We start from the raw sequence: 24,859 nt of genomic DNA on the forward strand, positions 1-24,859 counted from the left end.
GGGAAGAGTGTAGGAGAGTAGCTGCTATTGCGCCCTCTATAGGGGATGCCCTTCCAACAAATTTCACTCCATAAATTTTAGTCAGTGTACGAGTACTTAGTAATCCACCCGGTGTGGATCACACCTCTCCTGCAGTCACGGGCTGGGGAAGGAGTGTGTTAAAATCGACTCTATCAGTCCCCTTGGCAACGTGCTTACTTACAATGTCGACACGAATTTAGGTTCATGGTCCTAAAATGGTTGTTTTCCAGTTGTATATGATGCGCTTGCTAGTGTGACCCCCATGAGACGCTAACAAACACATCTAGCTAAATGACAACATGTTTCACAAGTCTGTAGAGAATCTTTTATTAAAAAGAATCATCCTTGCTTAAAGTTTGCGCGCGTTATAATTTATGTTTCTGTGCTATATTTTTGGTCTCCTCCTCTTTCAACAGATTCCAGTCGTTAGAGGGAGAAGGACTTTGAGTTGTTTCTACATTATTTGAGATAAAACATTTTGATTTAAAATCTAAGTATTTCGTTATGACTATTATATGCCTAGATAATGACAATGCTATGCCAGCTGAGTCGACACTTTATGCTATAGAAAGCTTAAGGACAAACCCAATCGAACCTCTCAGTTGACAAAATAATAATGTGTAGTATTGATTATCAACCCCACCCAAACATGAACGACGAATATGGTTGCTACTATACCTAACTTATTTTAGCATAGCAAAAAATGAAGTCTTTTTTTTTGCCACAACAATCAATAACGACTGACAGCTATCCAATCGGATTCTACACTCTTACTCACAACTTCTACTTCAAAATAAATGAACAGTATCTCTATCATAAACAACGGATGAAGCTAGGATTGTCTGAAAAGGATCACGCACTATGCTTTCGTTTCTTCAGTTTTCTAGGTTGAGAAAGGTTGAATTGAAAACCAGGATTAATCAATTAGCTCCCATGGCTTGTGAAAAACTCCTTTTGTACGGTGTCATCCGGGAATTGGATAATACTCGATCTCTCTCTATCTTTGTTTTCTTTGCCTGTTTGTTTCATACTATTGTGCTGTCTTTTTTCGACATAATCAATTATTTAGGCCTACATGTTGCGAGTTAGGGCAGTTGTATCGATTCTAGACTAGAGAGCATAATTATGTATCTCATTACTCAATTATTGGGAACAAATTATTGATTCATACGCTATAATAAAGGGCTTGCATATTCATCACCTGTCTGTTCTCTCTGATTGTTTTAGCTTTCATTTTATATTGTTCTTTTATACTATTGAGTATTACAGTATTTTTTTTCCAGTATCTTTTGCCCGCTCTGTGACCTTGGAGGTTGATTCAAGGAAGGGATTTCCCCTTCCCTGGGTCAAAGTAGGTCACATCCCAAAAGTGAATTTTGATACATTTGGGTCGCGCGCGCCTGACACGCGTAAAACAATAAAAAAAAAAAAAAAAAAACATTTACAAATAGCTGACACGACCTACTTCCTAATTTCTCGCGCAAACGGATGTCAGTGATGTGGCGCATCCCTACACATCTCAGTGCAGTGCGATTGATGTCCACGTACAAAAGTGTATGTTGTGTTTATGTTGTTCGCTAGTATCGGATCCACGTCTAGTATGTCACGAGCGAGCGCTATTCAGTTGCTTTGGATTGCTCCGTAGTCGAGGACGGACGTGTATGGATACTTGTGACGTGTTCGTGACACTTCTTGTAACGTAGATTATGGCGTTTTCTGCGAGTCAGTTCGAGGAAGATTATCTCTCCGATAAATCCTTGCCATTGGGATTTTTTCATCGCTCACTCGTCTTTCTCATTGAACTGATCGTTTTGGCCTTTCGCGTGCTGTTCAACGTGACACGCAGCCTGTACCGATTTGTCGTCCCCGCTAGTCCCAAGTACGTGTATGGACGTACTGTTCTCATCACCGGCTCTGCCAACGGCCTCGGAAGGCTGCTGGCCGAGGAATTCGCCAATAGAGGCGCTCAGCTCGTGCTGCTCGACATTGACATGGAGGGAAACAGAGAATTGGCCAGCGAGCTCTGCTGCAAAGGAAGGTCAGCTCACCCATATTACTGCGACCTCAGCCGAAGGACTGACTTGTATTCGGTGGTGGCCGAGATCAAACGCGACATCGGAAACATTGACATTCTCATCAACAATGCGGCGACACTCAGCGGCAAGCCGGTCCTCCAGTGCTCTGAGGACGCCATCGAGAAAGTTTTGGAGGTCAACACCATGGCATACATTTGGGTAAAAGATTGTCATCATATTCATAACTCCAAAAATGGAGGATCCCCCAATTAACCACCACCTCAGCGGGCCTCCTCCACCTACTCCAGGCTCTAGCTCCAGCTCCCCCTTTCCTCCTCCTCCTCCTTCTCCTCATCTCCTTCTTCTCTTCTTCCTTCTCCCCCACCTCCTCCTAGTCCTACCCCTCCTCCTCATGTCCTCCTCTTCCTCCCAACTTCCACATCCTCCTCAGCCTTTTCCCCTTTAGAATCTATTTAATTATTATCCTCCTCCTATATCTAACCATTACTCCTCCTCCTCATCATCATCATCATAAATTATCAATTATCTATGCATTTCATGCTGTTCACTAGTACATGTAGACCTCTAGATCTATGTGTTGTTCATCAATGTTGTTGTTTAAAGGGACTGTACAGTAGACTGGTTGAGGTGGGGATTCAGGTTTAAAACATTCCTACGTGAGATAATGAGAAACCTCTTCTTATGAATATGAAATATGAAAGAGCATGTAATTTTGAGAAGGATTCGACATTTATTTGATGAAAATTGCCTGTCATATGGCCTAGATGTAAAAAAAAGAAGAAGTGATAATTAATAAAAGATGACAGGCCACACCTTTTTTTACCGTTTAGATCTAGGGCCTAGTATCTCTTTGTTTCACCTTGTTTTTGGATATCTCGGCCATTTCAAAACCGATTTCAATCAAATAAACTTTTGATACACCTTAGAATTGCATGGTCTTTGACATCTCATAGAGTGTTTTCTGAATATCTCGCAGAACTTTAAAAGCTAAATCCTCACTTTGACCAGAACTGTACACACCCTTTGATATTAGAGCATCTAGACTAGGGTTTAGACATTTATTTTCTAGGGTTAGGGTCTTGTGTACAAGAGTTGCCTAGGCCTAACAGTATAGATAGGTTTGTGAGAGTCTTTAGAGCCAGAGGTTCAGTGCACATGTGGGGATTGTTTACAGGGGCGGATCCAGGGAATTCTGTAAAGAGGGGTCGCAACTAATATTTCTGATGCCACTTCCGGGTTTAATTTCATTTTTTTTTTTTTTTTTTGATACATGATAGAGAAAGGGGGATGTGGGCCTCTTGCGCCCCCCTCTCAATCCGCCTCTGGATTAGGATTAGAAAAAATAGGCGGTAGATATAGTTAAAATATCAAAATGTTACATCATACATGATGTAGATGTTTGTGGATAGAACTTCTGTTTGGCTTAGCATGCAGGTAGGCCTAGATAGAACCTGTTTCATGGTCTGTGTTCGAGCAATTGTTGCAGGAGCAAATATCATGGAACTACAATTCAAACTGTTGAGTGTTGTTGCTATTTAATGTTTTTGAGGACAAATGACTCATTTCCTGTAAAAGGTGGACATGCCTCTGTGATTTAGATTGTCCATACAATACAGTGCACAAATAAATCAGTGTTTGCAGCTGCAGGAATCATATCGGGTACAATCTGTGCATAGCGTAGACTCTACTTAGTGTAGTCGATTCCTAGATGTCTAGTGGTGTCATGCTACAGCTGTATTAGTAATTACTGCAACAAAACACCCTGGGCTGGGATTAGTGTCATGTGGTAGACACCTAGGCTAGTCAGATCGAGTTGTAAATTCAGCAACTTTTCAAAGGTTTTCCATACATAAAAGAATAAAACAAAATATGAAAGACACACTCAGGTTGCACTTTTGCATTTCACACTCCTAGTCCTAGGGTATAGGCCCTACTTGTATTGTAACATCAAAAATAATCACTGAGAAGAAGCCATCCAGAGATGTTGAACGTTTTACTTTGCTGTAACGTTTATCTATAGCTATTAAATGCCCTTTATTATGATGAGAGTGGAGTTATGATATTATGATTATGATGAATAAATGACATGATCAAGGAGACTGTGAAGTTGTAATAAGCTTCTAGAGAAATCAATATCTTACATACCACTATCATAAATATCATATCAAAGAATTAGCATCTAGACTTATAATATACGAGACTTGTCTACATAGTATCATTATCTACACTCAAACCTGCTTTAGTGCCCTTCTGAATTCTGTCTACAGTGGCCACCTCCTGTTATACAGCCACTACTTAAATAATCCCCAAGAGGAAAGCCCTGCTAAAAAAAAAAACCCTGTCTATAGCAGCCACCTGTCTATAATGGCCACTTCTTTCATCTTTTTTGGTTGACTGCTGTAGACAGGTTTGACTGTGCCACATACACTGTAGAACGCTGTGTTCCAAAAAGAGAGCTTACCGTCACTGTGATTTCTTTGACATTATACATGCACAGATAGTTGATGATCGCGAGTGTTTGTGGCAGTGGTGGTGTCGATGACAAGGATATGAAGGGAATGGATGAAGGTAGAAAGAAGTCCTGAGCAAGTAGAAAAACAGGACAATGTGGAGGTCATTGCCCTTGAGTGGGGTTATACAGAGTTTGGTCTTAGTTTTGGTTTCACAGAGGAAACACACCCAGGGAAAATGTCATAAACAGAGGGAATTATGCATTCTGTTATCAAATGTGCCGGTATACTTAGATACTAAAGGTACACTGCCCATTATCTACCAATACATGTCCTGGTGCTAGGTTTACGCTGTACAATGAAGTACTGGTGAATTAGGCGATATGATTTTGAAACTGTTTTATATTCGGTAGATTGCTGAAAAATCTCTTCTGCAAGTAGTGCTAGAATATGTTGTTGTTTTTTTGAAATGTTGTATGTGTAGATGGTAGTACTGTATTGTACCATAGAATTTTGGTTTATCTTTTGATATTTAATGATAATGTGTGCAAGAATTCTTTTTTAAACCAGAATATGATTTGTCTAAAAAGTTTGTTTGTTTGTTTGTTGTCTCCCTTTTTTCCACTCTACACCAGTATGTTTAAGTGTGTTTGTTGTGTGTGTTTTGTTGTTGTTGTCGTTATTTATTTATCTATTTTTGGGGGGAGGGGTCTTTTTCATCATATATGACGAGTTTGGCAGAACTTAAGCAAAATGTGTGTAGTAATGATAGTAGTAATGATACCATAAGTAATATTTGATTACTGAGATGATGACAACTTTTTTTAATAAACCAGTATTCATAGCAAATTGTCAAAATTGATTCAAAATGTGTTGAATGTAAATGCAGATCTACAATGTATTGCTTGTTTTGAGTTGCGAGATAACACTTGATATCCTGTGGGAATTATATTTTCCACAAGAGATCATACAGTATATTTTCCTGAAGCATGCAGCGTTGAGGGAAAATATTGTTCCAAGGGGGAAAATAAACAACAATAAAGCTCAAGGGACTGTCAGGTGTTACATGTACATGCTTACTGTGTACAATATAGTACTGAATAATTTATGCATGGCAATATTTGCTATATACCATGTACACTGTAGTCTACATGAATGTACACATCTTTTCATTCTAGCCTTCCCAGCATTCAGTCAGATTGTGGAATTTCATGACCTGATTTGACATTATGCAAGGCAATGCAGGGATTTTGACCCAGGCTGCATTAGTTGAAAAGTGATTGCTTTATGACCAATAATGTATTTAAATGTAGACCAATCACCTTATGGTATAATAGTATTATTACCCCCCCCCCCCCCAAAAAAAAAAAAGAAAAAAAAAAGAAAAAAAAAGAAAAAAGGAAGGGAGTCTTGTCATAAGAAGAGCAATTTCCCACCTTTGTTTTCTTGTTTCCCTGAACTCTTTAATATCCCATTCCCATGCCATCATTTCAAGCAAAGGCTTACTATGTGCGGTGTGCATGTTTGACAGTGATTAGTCATCATTGAAAGCAAATTTGCAATTTCTGTTTACATTGAGTACATGTTGAAAAATAATAATCAGTGATTTTATTTTTATCTGAAATGTTGTAAAATGCAGAAATAAAATCAAACCAAAGCAAAGCAATATTGATATCTTTTCAATTTTAACTCAAAATGAGACAAAAAATGATGATATTTTGTACTTAAATGTTGAAAAATATGCAGGGTAAAATAAAACCAAACAAAGCCAAACCAATATTGATTTTATTTTAATCTAAACTCAAAATGATGCTCGAATCCCCAGTTTTTCCTCTCTATTTCATGATCTCTTGTGCCTGCCCTTGTTACTCCCTGAAGCTCATCAAGGCGTTCCTCCCTGACATGCTGAAGCGCAACCAGGGCCATGTGGTCAATATCGCCAGCCTGGCTGGCTTCGTCGGGGTCAACGGCCTGGCCGACTACTGCGCCAGCAAGTCGGCCATCATCGGCTTCACGGAGGCGCTGAGCTACGAGCTGAAACAGATGAAGAAGAGCGGTGTGCACCTCTCACTCGTCTGCCCGTCCTACATGGAGGAGGGGATGTTTGCAGGCTGCAAGTCGAGGTAGGTATTGTAAATCCAGAAATTTTTGTGTGCATGAAACTTTCGCAAACTTCTTGAGGAAGCAAGATTTGCTATTAAAGTAAAATGCATGCCAAAATTTTTCGTTTACGCAATGCATTGAACTTCAGTGGCGATTCATGAAAGTTTCATGCAGTGGAATGGCCGTGCCCATCACCTCCGATTCGTATACAAAATTGTAGCTTCATGCCACGTATGTTTCTGATTTGATAGTAACTTCTCATCTGCAGGGAATGTTCCTTGATGTCCAGCTGGAACATTCACACCAAGATTCAGTCTGCCTGTCAGCCTGCCAAATAGAGTGTAATCATGCTTGCCATCAAACATTTGCCTTTTGTTACGTGATAAAGCTGTCATTTTCAAGTAAAAGTGTTTTCTCCAATGAGGAGGTCTCAGACATTTTTGTGAGATGTTGTTTTCGTTTTGTTAGCGCGCAGAAAAAAAAAAAAAAAACTCAAAACTTTTGCACTGTGATTGTCTTATGTTGCCCCATGTTCCACAAGCATATAAGATACCCATTATTTATCATCTGTAATTAAAACAGATGTTAACTCCCTGATCTGACAGTAAAACCTGTGTTGTTTTGTTGTTGTTGTTGTTGTTGTTGTTGTTGTTGTTGTTGTTTGTAATGAGTCTATAATGCACGCAGCAAATATCTTTACTTGCTCCATTCTTGTGTTGCAGAGGGTTGCAGTGCTATAGACGTATTAAGTAGTGTTCTTGAATTACAAGTTGTAAGCCAACCTGGGGGAAAATTATTCAAAATAAACAGCTGCTAATATAGGATGCTTAAGAACTGCAGGAAGAAAAAATAGATAAGGAAGTTGTGGAAGCCAGGATGTCACTACAATTTACTTTCTATTGTGTAATCGAATGTGCCATTCAGAGTAGCCATCATGATGATGTATTGATGATGGATCATATTGTTTGTAACTTTTCTATTTTGTAAAAAGTGACCAAAAAATAACTACCCCCACCAGGGAGCTTATGTTTTTGCTGGCATTGGTTTGTTTGTTTGTTTGTTTGTTTGTGCATTTGCAAAATAACTCTCAAAAAGTTTTAAATGGATTTTGATGAAACTCAGAGGAAAAGTTGACAGTGACACAATGTACAGATGATTAAATTTTGCTAGTGATCCAGGCATTTAAATGAAATTTTGAAGAATTTTTTTTTTCTACTCTTTTGACATATTGACTGGGAGTTCATGCTGCGCATATTTGAGGTTTGCGTACACGCACTAAAGCGCATGCTCTGCTCAAGGCGCCGCGCAACAGAAAACTGATGAGGTAAACACAAGGTTTGGCGATTTGGTGCATGCATCTATAGTTGGAAATGAGCTGCTTGGCGGAGGTCTGCACTCTCTGCATGCATTTCTCGTAAAAATATATATTGCTTTACAGTGGCGGATCCAGGGGCAGTGCACTTCCCTCCCCCCCCCCCCCCCATTATTATTATTTTTTAAACAAAAGAAATTAAAAAATGGGGGGAGGGGGTGCTTGCACCCCCCTTAAATTTTGTGAAGGTGCCCCTTCTTTACTAAATTCTTGGATCTGCCCAGCATGGGCTGCATTAGCATGAAGTCATTTTTGTGGTACTGAACTTGTGAAATATCTTGACAAACTCATCAGCAATATAAGTACTTGATGAATTAAACAATGCAGAAGAAACGTGTCACAAGTTATTCACTTAAAATGCGCTTTGAGATACTTTTTATTGACCACATACAGTGTATGTCCCATGCTTATTTTCCGTCAGCCTCATGGAATTAATGCACTTATATGGCTCATCATTGGAATGTTTACAGAATGCAACATGATCATTGCCTTTGTGTGCTTGGTGTGTGTACAGATTCCCTGCACCCCTGAAGTCTAAGAGAGCTGTAGAGATGATCGTGCAGGGTATTCTCACCAACCAGGAGAGGATTTTCGTGCCATGGTACGCCCAGTATATCCCAGCAGTAAAATCGTAAGTATGCCCAGACTACAGTGTAATACAGTGCATGACTGTTCTAACAAACACCAACAAAACTCTCGTTTAAAATGAAGTGAAAATTTGGGTCCCAAGATTATTATCTATAGATATTTATCCATAGCGATGCTTTATTGCCCAGCTGTAGTGAAATTTCAGTATAATGAGAGAGAACTGCATATCCCGAAGACTTGGCTAGTTAATGACAAGAACCACCTGCGTATGACATCCATATTCCACTAAAGTTACGAGATTTAAAGAAAAAGTGTATTAGTAACAGATGAGCTGTATAAGAGACCACAATACCTTCCTTGTGAGCACTGGCATGTCAACGTGAGGACAGTTTTGTTCAGCATAATCAAAGTGGGGATTAGGTTACTCAATTTGCAAGGTGTGCTTTATTTAGGCTTGTACAGGCAGAAGTCTGTGACAGTGATACCTGTGCTCAAGCCCATAGTAACACAAGAACACTAAAATCTGTGTGCCAAGCTTTTGTTTCACTTGAACTGTTAACGGATCATTCAGTGTCTCTTGTCCAAGTTGTGTTACAAGTTTGTCCTGTTCTTGTCACAATCAGATGCCATTTTCTCAGTCTCGTGCACTTTAATAGCCGTTACTTTAGTTTTGTAGTAACAGTAAGTCTTGAGAAGATACTTTTGCATGGCTAGTGATCAAGTCCTCCCCCCCCCCCCTTCTCCAACATTCATTCAATTTTTTATGGATTTGTGTATCCAAATAGCATGTCATACAAAGGAAACTACAGGATGGATTATATGCATCTGTAACATTGATAAACTATTGTATATGCTGTCTAATTTGGATTTGAAAGACAATTATACAAGTGGTTGAATTCATGATCAACAATCACTGCAAAGAAAACTTAAGTACACCCTGTAAATGTTATCCCTTTTGAAAAGAAATGTCAGAGATTTTCCACCTGTAAAACAACATACACCAAATTTCTCTCACTGGAGGCAATACTTTTGCAAGTTGTTGTTTTCATTGTATACCCAGTTGACATGTGCAATTAGCAACAACAACAACAACAACAACAACAAAACACTGCAAAATATATGGCATATTATAGTACTAAGCTGTTGATCGTAGAAGACAGCCCATTATATGCTGTATAGTAGTAGAGATGTATTGTGGAGGTTTGTTTATAATTTTCAAGTTAACACCATCAAATCCATAACAACAAAATGTGTTGTCAATCTAGGCCTTCTGTATATACCACTATGTAATATGGACAGGGCAGGGTGCCATTGTCCTACGTGGCCTTGGTTGGTCAGTTTACACTTGTCCATCTGCCTAGTCATCACATCTGATTAGTCTGTCTGGCTGGCCCACCAAAATGACCACATGGTGTAACGGTATGACCAAATCTCATGGTGCGATAAGGATAGAGAACAAAAGGCACTTTACAGAAGGCACAGTTTAAAGGGTGTGTACAGTTCTGGTCGAGGTGAAGATTTAGCTTTTAACGTTTTGTGAGATATTAAGAAACCATTCTATGAGATGTCACAGAGCATGCGGTTCTAAGGGGTATCAAAAGTTTATTTGATGAAAATCGGTTTTGAAATGGCTGAGATATCCAAAAACAAGGTGAAACAAAGAGATACTAATAAAGTTGGGGCATGTCGCCTTTTATTATTAGCACTTTTTTGGATATCTCAGCCATCTGAAAACCAATTTTCATCAAATAAACGTTGAATCCTTCTTAAAATTACATGCTCTTTCATATTTCATAAGAGGTTTTCATTATCTCACTTAGGAATGTTCAAAACATGAATCCCTACCTCAACCAGTACTGTACAGTCCCTTTAAAGATTGTATGTATTTGAAGGTGTTGAACATTTACTGCAGTATTAAACCATTGAGGACGAGTCTGGAGTATACTCGGGCAGGTGTCTATGGGGGAATGCATGTTGAAGCAAAATCTGTCCGTCCTCAATGGGTTAAGTTAACTGTAATATCATTAAGACAGTTATTGGTTACTGTATACAAAACAATTTGCAATTATTTTTGTTGTGTGTAGGTTTGATTTTTAGGTGATCCGAGTATTTTTTTTTTGTTGTTGCAATTTTTGGAAAATTTTTGTGTGAGGTGATATTTGCATATTTAGCAACATGCAAAAATATTAACTCTGATCATGATATGAATGTGACATGCACACATTTATTTCTCATTTCATCAATACACTTCGCAGTTGAACGGCAATTGCTTTCATATCTAACATCTTTTTGTGTAACATCTCAAACATTTTTGCATGTTCATCATGTGATTGTGGGGTTTTGTAGGATGTTTTACTTATTTCACTTATGAAATGACAACAGATAATTCTTTGAGGTGTCATATTGAAGTTTGATGATAATTAGCCTCTTCAATGAAATTCTTGTTTTTTGGGGGGTTTTTTCTGGCAAAAGAAAATTTAAACAAAATTCTTGTATTTTCCTTGGCAGGGAAAATAACCAGGGAAAATAATGTGCTTGGAATTGAGATTATAAAATGTCAGTTTCAAGTTTTCACAACATCTCAGACCCTGATTCTACAGACTACCACATTGTGATGATAGTAATAATGATACATCACTGTATAATATAATGGTCTTCATTATCTGTAATAGCCTTCGCAGTATTACCACTGCTCTACCAGAGGGCCGTGCCATTCTGTCGTCCAGTTCTTCAGGAAACCATGAATAGTTATGTTATGCTGTAACTCATTTCAATGTTCAGTCTTTTCTCTGGACATGATCTCATTAGATTTCTGAGCTTTGCAATCCTGTAGCTTGCTGCACTGATTTAGAAATGAAGAGTTTGTTTGCAAAAGCCGATAAGTCCATATTTGTCAAATGGAGATATTTGCGATTAAAGGTCAAGAAAAATAAAGAGAATAATAACAATTTTTTTTGCTTCTTTTGACCATAACTTCAAAAATGAACCTTTATGTGTAGCGACCAATATATCATTTAAAAGGTATTATTTGTACTTTATGACAGATACCGTACTTCAAAATCTTCAAAAATGGACTTATCGGTTTTTGCAAACAAACTCTTCAAATGCTTGCAGGATGACAATAGTTTGTATTCACATATGCACGGCACTGGATTTATGAGCCAGCGTCCTCACTTTCCATATTAGCAAGCTTTAGATCTGTGAGGCGAGCGCTAAGACAACGCCTCCTCCTCCTGAGTTGGACAATGGAAACAGCGGTCTCGCACATTTACAGAACACCATTTTTCACCTTTGAATAGCGTCGCCTTAGCATTCACATTTCAGATCTAAAGCTCACTATTTTGACATCTATGGCAGTAAACATGCAAACATGGCTACAAAGTAGTGAAGTACAGTCAGTGCTCAGTGGGTGATTTCAAGTTCGGTGCTAGTGCTAGTGCTAGTGCTAGCCCCCGAATAACAGCGTTAAATCGAGCTCCAACACCGACGGTCAGATTAACGAGGCGATACCGATCGAAATTATCGATCACCAGCATCAGGTGTTTGGAATCACAGCACCGCGAGCTCCGCGGGAATTGCGCAACGAAAAAAGTGACTGCGCGTGATTACAGTCAAATATTAAAAGATGTAGCCAAAATTGCTTAGTTTTAGAGACATAGAGAGGAAGACATATGAAAATGCCACAAATTTCATCCACTCCCCAAAATACAACTATCTTAATTTTGCTCCCAGGCTCAGATTTATGAAGCCATGTCGAGAGTGTTCGTGTACGTTTACGTGGGCGACCACTGCATTAGCATAGACTTTGCACGTAAAAACGTGCATCTATTATGGACGTGAATATGAGTCTCGCACGGCAACGCTAACACCAGCACCGAACTTGAAATGACGAAAATGTTAATCCCTAGGGGCTAGTGTTAGTCAATGGCGAAAAAGCATGTAAATCGCTAACACGATCGGTGGAGCTCGGTTCAGCAGGCGACATTCAACACCGAGCCCAGCACCAGCAACCGGAAATACGTCATAATTTTGAGGTCAACTCCCAACACCGACGTGATTTCAAGTTCGGTTTTATCGGCGGTGCTAGTGCTGAGATAGCACTAGCACTAGCACTAGCACCGAACTTGAAATCACTCAGTGTATGTGGTACACTATACTTATTTTTCACTATTAATCTGAACAGTTCTTCTCATTCCTGTTTGATTTCTCTTTCCGCGCTAGATTTCTCCCTGTTCGAGCCTTCACTGCTCTCCTGGACTTCAGCGGGGGCGGTGGGGTCGGCTTTCTCAGGAACTTCAAGGGTCCCAGGACCTGGAGCGGCTAAGTCCAGGCGCTGTTGCGACCCAGCGGTCACATGCAGACTGGTACCCCCACTAACACTGCTAGGAGTCTGGGGCAGGCAGCAGTCAACACTGGTGTCACCCTTTAAGGCTGCTGATGGTTTGCGGAAGGCAGTTTGTGGCCAGCCACCTTGGGTCTGGAGCTACAGCTTTTATTGCCAAGTATAACTTAAATACATTCTAAGACTCATGCCTCAAAAACTCAGTGGAAAGTACAATGCAAGCAAGGGCCTTGAAAGTCAGGCAACCTTCAGTGTATTTTAACTTGAGAGCAAGAAGGGCTTTATTGCCATACAAGAGTAAATCATGTTAAAGGCCCCCTGCATTCAACTGGCAATAAGGCGTTACTGTAAAGGTGTCGATGCACCATCTTGGGAGTGTGTGGGGGGGGGGGGGGGGGGGGGTCACATGCCAAATTATGGAGGCCTCAACTTGTACCAACCCGCCTCCTACATCCCTTCTACAGTACTTAGTGATTCAGTCTGTTTTGAAGGGTGCTTGAAGAGATACAGGTATATCATAATTTGTCAAAGTTAAAATCAAACCAAATGCCTAGTTTGCAATAGAGTGAAAATTTTCATCACATTCTGATGCCCTTTCTTTTCTTTTCTTTTTCCTGTCAGATTTTCAGTGTCTTCCACTCTAGAGAAGAGGAAAAAATTTGTGTGAAAACAATGAAGAATCAGAGTTTGAAATTATTCGTGTACTCATGACTGGTTTGTTGTTTGCGTATGATAGTACAATTGTATCATATCATAATTAAGGGCCTTCGAAGGGACAAGTAATGTGAATATATTAGCAGGAATTTTCATGCCCAAGGCATTGCTTTGTTATATGTCTCTCAAGCTGTCATGCTTGAGGCATTTTGTCTCAGGTTGTCTGTCTGTTTCTTTGTGTGCTCAATTGTCTGTTCATGTATAAGTACATCCCACAATGATGTAATTATTTAATCAGGTGTTCAGGTAGCATTGTCACAAATTATATCAAATTCATATATGCTTTTTTTTTTCATGTTGTGACAGTTAGCATTCCATAAAATTCACTTTGCACAAGCTGCGGTATTCGTCTCTTGTAGAGTTAATCTCCAACCATGTCGAGAACAAATACCCAGTTTGAATCAGACTTACCTCATGCACAGAGGCTGCTATGTTCAGGTGGATGGAACACAGTGTATGCTTTTTTAGTATAATAGCCTTATACTCTGGGATAGACATCTAATAAGTGATTTCGCAGTCGTATGAATTACAGTTTCTGGTTGTCGAAACTGTTCTCCATCTCATTTGAGCCAATATTGGTCATCTGTACATTATACTTCTGGTTATACGCATACCATGTACCTCCACAGATGCATACAGGGTGTGTATCTTCAAACTTTATGTCCTTTATACCTCAACAAAGAGTCACAATATAGGATACACGCCTTTTTAATAATTGCACAGCCATCATTCACAGGAAAATGGTTGTTATATACTGTAAAAGTGGAAATTTTCGCAATGTGGAAATCTTCGTGCATTTTGCGCAACTGGAAAACCGCATTAAAGTAAAAGCACTCAAATAATTTTGCTTGCCATATGCTCAAGTAGTTAATGCCTTTATTCCGCGGAATTAAAAACATGTGAAATTCATCTTACCTGGTCAAGCGCAAAAAATTACTCTCATGAAAATATCCGCTTTTACAGTACCCGTATTGACAAGTGAGTGTGTGTGTGTATGAGTGTGTTTAGGGATGTTGTACTGGAAAGATCAGTGATGCTTGATACGTAGGAAAAATTTTAGGATTATTCAAAATGCACTGAGATATTACATGTTACTGAAGAGCAATGTGATATATGAGAGAAAGAGTCTTTCAACCAATAAATCTTCCCCCTTTTGTTACTTTTTATAAAAGAGACAGTAGAAGTTTGGGTGCTACTTTATACTTTTAGGAGAAGTGTTAGAGTTCAAGCCCCTCCTATCAGTGCACTTGCTTCTCTAAGGATGACACTCAAGTTTTAAAGCTCTCCTCTGTTATTAAAGAGATTGTATAGTTTTGGTGTAGACTTAACTTCAGATTTCTAACATTTTTGTTGAGATAATGAGAAACCTCTTACAAAATGTGAAAGAGCATGTAATTCCAAGAGGAATTCAACGTTTATTTGACGAAAATTGCTTTTGAAATGGCAGGGATATCCAAAATAGAGCAATCCTAATAAAAAGTGGGACCTACCTTTTATTATGATTGCTTTGTTTTACTTTGTTTTTGGATGTCTCAGCCATTCCAAAACCGATTTTCGTCAAATAAACTTTGAATTCCTCTTAGAATGGCATGCTCTCTCCTATTTCATAAGTGGTTTCTTGATATCTCGCAAAAAGTTAAAAGCCCAATCCTCATCTCCACCAATACTATACTATCCCTTTAAATGTGAATGAACAGGTACCCAGTATGATATCAAAGATTTGGGACGACTGAAGTCCGCAATTCGTGCACGCAGCAAGGAACTAACAACCTACTCAGACTACAGGGAAAATTGAAAGCCTGTGATTGATAGTTACCAGTTTGATGCAGATGACAAGGGCAAATGAAGGATGTAGAGTATTTTAGAGGGCCACTAATTGGTGGAAAGGGGTCTACATCAACTGAAGAGATCATAACCATTATCATTAACATTATCATTATTATGATTTGTGTTTAAAGGAGAATGATCCTCTGGCTTTTTGCCCCATAAGCCAGCTCGAAGTTGCAGTCTGCACATGCTCAGATAAAGGTCAACTGAGAAAAATAGCGTAATGAGACACAGGGTTGTAACGAGCAATGCCATGGATGGCACCAGAATGTTTTCTTTACTTTGTAGTGAAAGAACATTTTATAAACATTCAAGGGAGCTTGTTAACGCAGAAGCAAGTACGTAGGATCACTGCAGTGTGTGATACCTAGGTTTGGATCTGTTTTGTTTCAATGGTTCAAATGTGGGGTCATGTGAACCATTACACGCTGTGAAGTGTCTATTGTTGATGGATGTGATGAATGATGTAACAGGTGTGGTGCACATTTATCTGATTTTTAGCAATGCAAGTTGTGTTGACAATTTATTGAAAAAAAATGATGTTTGTGTGCCAGTAGGGTATTTTCATATTCTATACAACAATGCAAGGGTGTTTATTCATATATATAGGTATAATAGACAACATGATGATGTTATGTGTCAAGTTTTTGAAGCAATGCAATAATATAAAGAGTAAAGGGGCACCCCACCACAGATATTTGAATGATATAAATGCGTAACAGTATCACACCTAAGCTGGTTTTGAACAATGTGAATATGTTTTGTAATGAGGGAACATAACCGACACTCAATCCTCATTCGTAATTGAATCGTATGTGTAAAATGCTCATTGATGTTTCGCTGTCCATTTTCAAACAGTTCTTGTGAACTCCTACAATCCTCTGGGACTGATAACATTACTGCAGAGTAGATATATTCATTGACTAAATTTTAATATAATACACATGGGTGTTGGTGGTTGATGGATAAGTCATTGTTATAAACAAAATGGTTCCAAAAAAAAAAAATTATAGATAGGGCCTACTATCAGACGCATGTCCAATGCCCTGACAGTATTAGATGGTATGACCACAAACAACAACAACAACAGAAAGGGGGAAGTAGACCAAAGGGTCTCTTTTCTTGTCCTCTTCTTACTCAGTATGTCATTTTTCTGTCATTTTGGGACAGTTTGTAAGTACTTTTCATACCAAATTCTGACATGGTGATGGTGCTGTACCAGTACTGTAAAAGTGGATATTTTCGCGCCACTAATTTTTCGCGCTTGGCCAGGTAAGAAGAGTTTTCTTTGCGTGTTTTTGATTCCGCGGAATCAAGACATCAACTACTGGAACATATGGCAAGCAAAAATATTTGCGTGCGTTTATATTCGCGCTAGTTTCTGGTTGCGCGAAATGCGCGAGAATTTCAACACCGCAAAAATTTCCACTTTTTATAGTATATGCCAAATTGGGACAAAGGGAGAAACTGTGCAACAGTTGCTGCTTTTAGTGATTTAACCCAAGAAATCTGCATAAGGTGCGTATCCACTGACATTGGTACCATCTGCTACATGATGCGAATGGTTGCAGCAACTGATTGTGGGATAGCTTGAGAAGGTTGCATGACAACTCGCCACATACTCTCTACTGCTAGTTGCACTAGTCCTACCACTGCTGGCAACTAGTAACAGTGTCTCTTGCAGCCACACAAATGGTCAAGATTGTAGCACCATTAGAATTGTGATCACAACAATGTAGTTCATGGAGAACTGGCTATGTTCCCTCTTATTTTTAATGATTACCTTAACTACTGTGATGTTCGATTCCCCCCCCCCCTTCCATTTCCAGCAGCTTTAATGGAACCTGCATCTCCCCCCCCCCCCCTTCCTCCCAACTTTATTACAACTAACAAAGAATCATAGGAATTACTTTGCAGCAAGTGTTAAGAGTCACTGACACAAATGTCAATGTGTGGGCATACCCTTTTGTGACCCAGGGCCCTTTGACACAAATTAATTGACAACTAACAACTTGTAATTGGTGTTCTGCCATCATAGTTGTAGCGTGAAAGGAGAACAGAGATGCAAAACAAGAAAAGTAAAAATCCCACCCAAAACATATTTATCAAAAGTGCCCTTAATATCTTCTGTCTGTGTTTATCTGTGTGTGTGTGAATTAAGAAGGAAGACATATGTGGTTGTACATTGTAGATGGATGGCCAAATTTTTCTTTAAATGTCTACCCATTATATGTATATATAAATGCTTTATATTCTATCACTACCATTAAAAAAGGATTAATTGTGGTAACTATTTTTTTTTTGTCTGATGTGTGTGTCAACACATAGTGTTGTATCTTAATTTATCACTGTGTGTTGTGAAATTAGCCATGATTGGGTGTACTTTGTAAGTGATATTGGACATACGAAGTGTCAGGGTATAAATATACCTGTGTATGTTTGTGTTAAAGTTCACATGACCCATACATATTACTTTGAGTAAGATACCATTATGTAAACATGCCATGTAATTGCTTTATAAAATCGAAAGAAGACGTTTTATTGTTGTGGTGTATATTGCTACAGTCAGATATATATATTTCATGCATATGTGATATATCTGTTTCATTGGATGACTCAAGTCTCAGATTTAATGTTTTAATGTGTGTACTTTTTACATATTATGTGTACATGCATAGTCAGTGAAATGGTATACTCTGCGTATATTTCGTGGTGTCCGGATGCAGAATGATTGGTTCGATTTGATTTTATATTTATCATCTTTTCAAGCAAGTACATGTATGTTTTTATCGCGGTATAATCAAATTATGTCAATGTGACAAATAGTCACTAGCGGTGATAGGGATGACTTGTGCGTATGTGAGTCTCCAGAATGTCATGACATTTACATACTTGTAGTGTGGCGTAATTATTATTTCAGGAATGATTTCACGTATGTTGCATGCCATCTCTTTATCATCATCTTTTGTAAAAGATTATTCTGTATCTGTGAGATGGACACGATTATTCCTAACATATCTGTGGCACTCATTTTGGGAAATTGAGTCAAGAACAAAACTGTTCTGTCGAATGCACTGTCACCGAGGATAGCAACTGTGTTATATGCATGGTAAAGAAATGACACATACTCTGTAGCACATTGCATTCATGTGTATATCACTATAGAGTAAACATCTCACTGTGCCTAATAATTTGTTCTACGAATTAACCATACTGGCTGGCAGCGCCCTGGAATGTGAAGTGGCCGCGATGGTAAAATCGGCGCGTGTCTCTTCCAGCTTATAGCAGACTGTTCCTGGGTTTTCCGTGGAAAAGAGTAATGCCAAAGAAACTTGAAGGAGGATACCTGCCCCATTTCATAAAATATGTTGTAGGATAACAACTCTTGCTGACCGAAAGGTCGGTCTGTATCTTGTCGTCGGGGATATATGTTCCGCGGAGACTACGTCTGGCACCACGGAATCCCCTCCTATGTGTACGGAGGAGAGCCGTAAAGTAAAAAAAAAAAAAAATATATATATATATATATATATATATGATAAAAGGCTCGTCCGGACAGACGGATTTTCTGTCTACAATTCTTGCTGGTGTGACAACTTCCCATAGCAACAGCCAGTCAGGAAGCTGGATTCTTGTCGATAGCATGACAATTTCCATTCCAGCAAGAGTTGCTAATCATAAATCAACTTTTTATGAAATGGGGCCCGGATGTGACCACGCCGAGCACTCAAAGATGGTCGTTCAGTTCTGCATAATGAATAGGGAATCCCGTTCTAGCATTAGTCGTGAGGGGACCGCCGTATTTTCATCTAAGCAGACTCGCGGTTATCTTTATAACGTAATAATAAAAGAGCTTGAAGGCAATCAGCGATTTACCTGTACTGTGCACCTTATTCAAAGTGGTATGCGTCACTGTGTGTAGATGTTGATTACTGTGATTTGGGGACAGTAGGCGTTGTGCGAAGTAATCGTTAAATTGCCGAATCGCTGCCAAATCAAACCTTTATACTCAACATTTTATCTCGTAATGTACGGTAGAGAATTCAGCCATTGGCTGCGCATTAGCCATTGGCTGAATTTGCGTAATATGAGAGGCCGTTCCGCGCGCAATCGCCATCTTCGTTCCAGCGCAATGTTCGATCGCGAAGCGATTTTTATCTGACCGAAAAATCGGAATATATCATCGAAATCTGCGGAAATACGGAACTGAATTCGTGCTCTCTTACAAGCGTGATTATCGTTCTCAGCATGGATGAACCAGCTGACAAATCGGAGAAGGCAAAAGCCGAAAAAGATACCGAGCTGTGTGAGCCTAAGGCCAGCCCAGCTCCGGCAGCAAAGAAGAAGGCTGCAGGCAAAACTCTGTCTAGCGGCGGGAGGCCTAAGGCATCCCGCCCCGCGGCTTCGGGGAAGGCACAGCCGAACCCGCCCGCACCAGCTGCTACCGCTCCCAACCCGACTGTGACTACAGCGGAAAATAGCACGGAGGTTATGTCCCGCATTGGGAAACTCGAGTCAATGTTCGAAAAAATGATCGAGACTTTGAGCACTCCTCATCATGGAGAACAACATGCCAACACGCCGCGGGATTGTTTTAGTGAATATGGCGACTGCGACACACAAAGGGGAAGCAGCTCACCACCCGTCATAGAATTGGCGGATAATCGCAGCGTGGCTGATTTCCTATCGGCAAACCGCGATGACGCGGTCAGCTTGTTTTCGGACGTAGGCCTACAGGAGGCAGATAAAGACAAACGGCCAGAATTCAAGATACCACGAATGGCTCAGAAATTCGTGGCTCCGTCCGGGATAGGGGAACCACTAGATGAGGATGTCGCGGACACCATTGTGTATATGATGGGACAAAAACTTGACCAGAAATCTCTCGACGAAGCAGCAACTCGCTACCCCTGCCCATCTAACTGCACATGTCTAGAAACCCCTAAAGTGAACAGCACTATCTGGGAGAACATCTCGACGGGGACGAGACACAGGGATCTGAAACTACAAATGATCCAATCATCCCTCTTGAAAGGGATAAACGCGTTTGCTCGTACCCTTCCAGCAACTTTGTCTGAAGCTCAGCAGGATGCTATGGCTTTTCTCTGCGATGCAAACTTCTCCCTCAACTGCATGAGAAAGGACAGCATAAAGCCTGACATGAACTCAAATTTCCACCACCTGTGCAAGCCCTCTCACAAAGTGACAAAGTACTTGTTTGGAGATGACCTGGGGCGTCAAGTGAAAGAGATCCAAGAACAAAGGAAAACAATGTCAGGCATGATGAAATCACGCTTCACACGAGAGCAATCACGGTTCCAGCCGTACAAGAAACCGGATGTGACATCTCGCCGTCAATACACGTCGACTGGGTTCACCCGCCCGTTGGGGAGGGGTTATGACCGCCGAACATCACATTCCAACCCCATGGCCGGTTCATCTGCACAGCCTTTTTTAGGGAAGGCTTGGAGGGGGAGACCTCGAGATCCTCCTCACACTTACACACCGACAGCAGCAAGGGAGGGTGGCAACAAGCAGCCAACCTACCACAGGCAGAGCCAAAGCCAGGGGAGGAAATAGAACAGGTAGGTGACTATGAACACAACATAGATAACGATCTAGTTACAACACCAGCTGTCGTCGGAGGTCGTCTGAAGCCATTTTTCCCTGCTTGGGAAAATATCACGAGAGACTCACACATTATTCAAGCAGTTCAAGGCTATACAATAGAATTTGACCCAGAAAAATTTCCCCCTTCTCGAGAAAAACCTCTGCGTTCTTACAAGCGGAATGCTGAAGAAACAGCCAAGATTGACCATGAGATTCTTGTTCTGGAAGAAAAACAGGTCATTGAAAAATGTGCCCATGAAGAAGGGGAATTTATTTCAGAGGTTTTCACGAGACCAAAAAAGAACGGAGGAGTTCGATTAATTCTTGACCTGTCCGAACTCAACAAAAGTGTTCAGTACCAACACTTTAAAATGGATAATATTCAATCTGGTATTCTACTCCTCTCAAAAGGGTGTTATATGGCTTCAGTAGACCTCCGTGATGCATACTACACAATTCCCATTCACTTAGACTCTCGTAAATATCTCCGCTTCGTATGGAGAAACCAATTGTGGCAGTTCAAAGCTTTGCCAAATGGCTTATCTTCCGCCCCAAGACTGTTCACCAAAATACTGAAACCAGTGCTTGCCTTACTAAGACAACAGGGGCACACAGTTTTGTCGTACTTGGACGACACACTGATAATTGGGAACAATAAAGCAGACACTCGCTCAGCAGTGCAAGCCACCACTGACCTTTTGACTAGTCTAGGGTTCATTATTCACTCAGAGAAATCGGTACTTGAACCATCCCGTGAGATTGAATTTCTGGGTTTCCATTTAAATACATCTGAAATGAGAATCACCCTCCCAGCCAGTAAAAGCAATGACATTCAAGATGCATGTCGATCCTTACTTGCTAATAACAAACCTAGTATCCGGGAGGTAGCTAAAGTCATTGGGAAGATTGTGGCTGCCTTACCAGCATCTCAGTACGGCCCTTTGCATTACAGGCAGCTGGAAAGGGAAAAAATCAGAGCCCTGAGAAAACAGAAAGGACATTTCGATAGACATATGAGCCTATCAAATAGAGCCAAGGCGGAACTAGTTTGGTGGTCATCCCATGCACATCTCGTGTCTAAACCCCTGTACCCAGGGAAAGTATCAAAAGAAATAAGAACAGATGCTAGTGGACAAGGTTGGGGTGCCACAGACCTGCAATCCAAGACAGGGGGTAGATGGAATGCTCAAGAATTAGCAAGAGCAGCAGGTAATGAAATAAACTATCTGGAAATGCTAGCAGCCGGTTTGGAACTCAAAAGCTTCTGTTCAAATGTCAGAGATGCACATATACTGTTGAGATTAGACAACACCACAGCGGTGACATACTTGAATAACATGGGCGGCGTCAAGTCTGAAGCATGTAACGAAATGGCGTTGCAAATTTGGGATTGGTGCAGTAGACGACAAATTTGGATAACAGCATCTCACTTCGCAGGCTCTAAGAACACAGAAGCTGATACGATGTCAAGGAAATTCAATGACAATATAGAATGGATGCTAGACAAGACAATATTCAATGAGATATTGCAGAGGTATGGGTTACCAAACGTAGACCTTTTTGCCACCAGACTGAATGCCCAGCTCCCAACATACGTCTCCTGGAGACCAGATCCAGGGGCATGGGCAGTAGACGCATTCACTATTGACTGGGGACCCCTAGTATTTTATGCGTTTCCCCCATTTAGCTTGGTTGCAAAGTGTCTCCAAAAAATCAGACAAGATGGCGCTAGGGGAATTTTGATAGTGCCAAATTGGCCAACACAGCCCTGGTATACCGTACTACGTAACATGCTATTGGAGGAGCCCTGGGTATTGCGAAAACACCAGTTGTTAACCCAACCCATTACAGGTAGACCCCATCCACTTACACATCTCTCCCTCTTATGTTGCAGGGTTGGAGCAAACATTTCATAGCTCAAGGACTGACGGAGGAGACTGCTGATATAATGGCAGCGTCTTGGAGGAAATCCACCAAGGAGCAGTATATGGTGTATATTAGGAAGTGGCGAAGGTTTTGTCATGAGCGTCACTTATGTTGGACCCATACGAAGGTGGGAAATTTGTTTGCGTTTTTTAATTCTATGTACAAAAATGGAGCAAGCTACAGCACCTTGAATACATCAAGGAGCGCACTAGCATCAGTTGTTCTTCTACGGGACGAGAAATACACCATTTCTACACATCCTTGGATTTGCCGGTACTTCAGGGGCATTTTTAATCTCCGACCACCCACTCCACGATACAGCTTCATATGGGATGTGGGCAAGGTGCTGAGCTACCTCAGACAAGTAACTCCAGCTCATAAGATTTCGCTGTGTCAACTGACACACAAAGTATGTTTTTTACTAGCGTTGACTTCTGCCCAAAGAGTGCAAACACTTTCATACCTAACCCTTGACAATGTGAAGGCGTCCAAAGATTGTGTGGAAATAGCAGTGGCTGACTTGATAAAGCAGAGTCAACCTGGGAATGTGGGAGTGAAAGTAACACTGAAAGCCTTTCCCGAGGATAAGAAACTCTGTGTTGTACACTATGTTAAAGAATACATTAACAGAACAAGCACATTGAGGAAGGAGGTGAATGCACTATTTGTCACCTACAAGCAACCCCATGGGAAGGCATCAAAGCAAACCATCGCTCGATGGATAAAAACTGTGTTGAGAGCATCAGGTATTGACACCAATCTCTTCAAAGCACATTCAACGAGATTGGCGGCAACCTCATCTGCCAAGAGGAATCATTTTCCAATAGCAGACATTCTCAAGCATGCTGGGTGGAAAAATGAATCCACGTTCAGGAATTTTTACCTGAAACCGGCATCCCAGGCAACATCTTTTGGACAAGCAGTTCTGGGACAACAGACCTATAGGAAGGGACAAGAGTCAGTCCTGTAAACATAGGTAAAGTTGCCCAAAAACTTTCTCTGACAATATATTTCTGTGAAAAATGACTACTGTGAAAATCTTTGAAGTCTCATATTACGCAAATTCAGCCAATGGCTAATGCGCAGCCAATGGCTGAATTCTCTACCGTACATTACGAGATAAAATAGAAAATTAAATGAAAAACATTGAAATTTAATTTGTATTTTATGAGTAATGGGAGGATAGAGAATTCAGCACCCTCCGCTCCCTCCCTTACTCTGAACAGCCTTAAATGTGGCTTATACAAGATCTATTTTATCTCGAAATATTTTTTCACAGTAGTCATCAGCTTTTAAAGATGGCGATTGCGCGCGGAACGGCCTCTCATATTACGCAAATTCAGCCAATGGCTAATGCGCAGCCAATGGCTGAATTCTCTATCCTCCCATTACTCATAAAATACAAATTAAATTTCAATGTTTTTCATTTAATTTTCTATTAGATATTAATTATAGAAAGATGATAAAAGCAGTAATTTCGTTCTTTTGTAGATGCATTTTCTTTTAACGCAAACTGGAGAAGAGGAGATAACATCTAAAATGAAACGTAAAATTATATCGAGAGAAAATATCGGGACGCTGAAACTCAGGTAATACTTTTTTAAAGTTATTCCAGCTGAGAACTTGTCGGTATATTCTGATAACCATGTGCCATCTATATGAAGAATTCTAGAGACATAACAAGCAGGTTTACCAATGTATTCCAATCTATGGATATCTTATTTTCTGAAGACCAGGGCCCCCGTTTCATAAAACTTGTTATCAGTGACAACTGCCACATTTCTATGACAAATTTGCTCTCTGCCAGTCAGATGCAAGGATTTCAGTAGCTTGTAACAACTATCACAACTTGTCACTGATAACAAGTTTT

The 24,859-nt window shown here is 40.2% G+C and overlaps 3 protein-coding genes across 3 annotated transcripts; all 3 read left to right on the forward strand.

The window, feature by feature from the left end:
* The first annotated feature begins 1,680 nt into the window (after window positions 1-1,680).
* Window positions 1,681-13,293, forward strand: LOC139729057 (epidermal retinol dehydrogenase 2-like). The gene is made up of 4 exons (XM_071639984.1): window positions 1,681-2,255; window positions 6,386-6,630; window positions 8,497-8,613; window positions 12,792-13,293. Exons 1-4 carry the CDS (start codon window positions 1,728-1,730, stop codon window positions 12,892-12,894), a joined length of 993 nt encoding a protein of 330 aa, XP_071496085.1. The 5' UTR covers window positions 1,681-1,727; the 3' UTR covers window positions 12,895-13,293.
* Window positions 13,294-19,569: 6,276 nt separating this feature from the next.
* LOC139729117 (uncharacterized) lies at window positions 19,570-23,047 on the forward strand. Its single transcript, XM_071640045.1, has 2 exons — window positions 19,570-21,038; window positions 22,958-23,047. Exon 1 carries the CDS (start codon window positions 19,702-19,704, stop codon window positions 21,031-21,033), a length of 1,332 nt encoding a protein of 443 aa, XP_071496146.1. The 5' UTR covers window positions 19,570-19,701; the 3' UTR covers window positions 21,034-21,038; window positions 22,958-23,047.
* Window positions 22,608-23,959, forward strand: LOC139729084 (uncharacterized). Its single transcript, XM_071640008.1, has one exon. It carries the CDS (start codon window positions 22,949-22,951, stop codon window positions 23,957-23,959), a length of 1,011 nt encoding a protein of 336 aa, XP_071496109.1. The 5' UTR covers window positions 22,608-22,948.
* Window positions 23,960-24,859: the final 900 nt, after the last annotated feature.

Source organism: Diadema antillarum, unplaced genomic scaffold, assembly GCF_040938485.1.
Source record: "Diadema antillarum isolate AM-2024a unplaced genomic scaffold, OU_Dant_1.0 seq00000217_RagTag, whole genome shotgun sequence".
NCBI lineage: Eukaryota > Metazoa > Echinodermata > Echinoidea > Diadematoida > Diadematidae > Diadema > Diadema antillarum.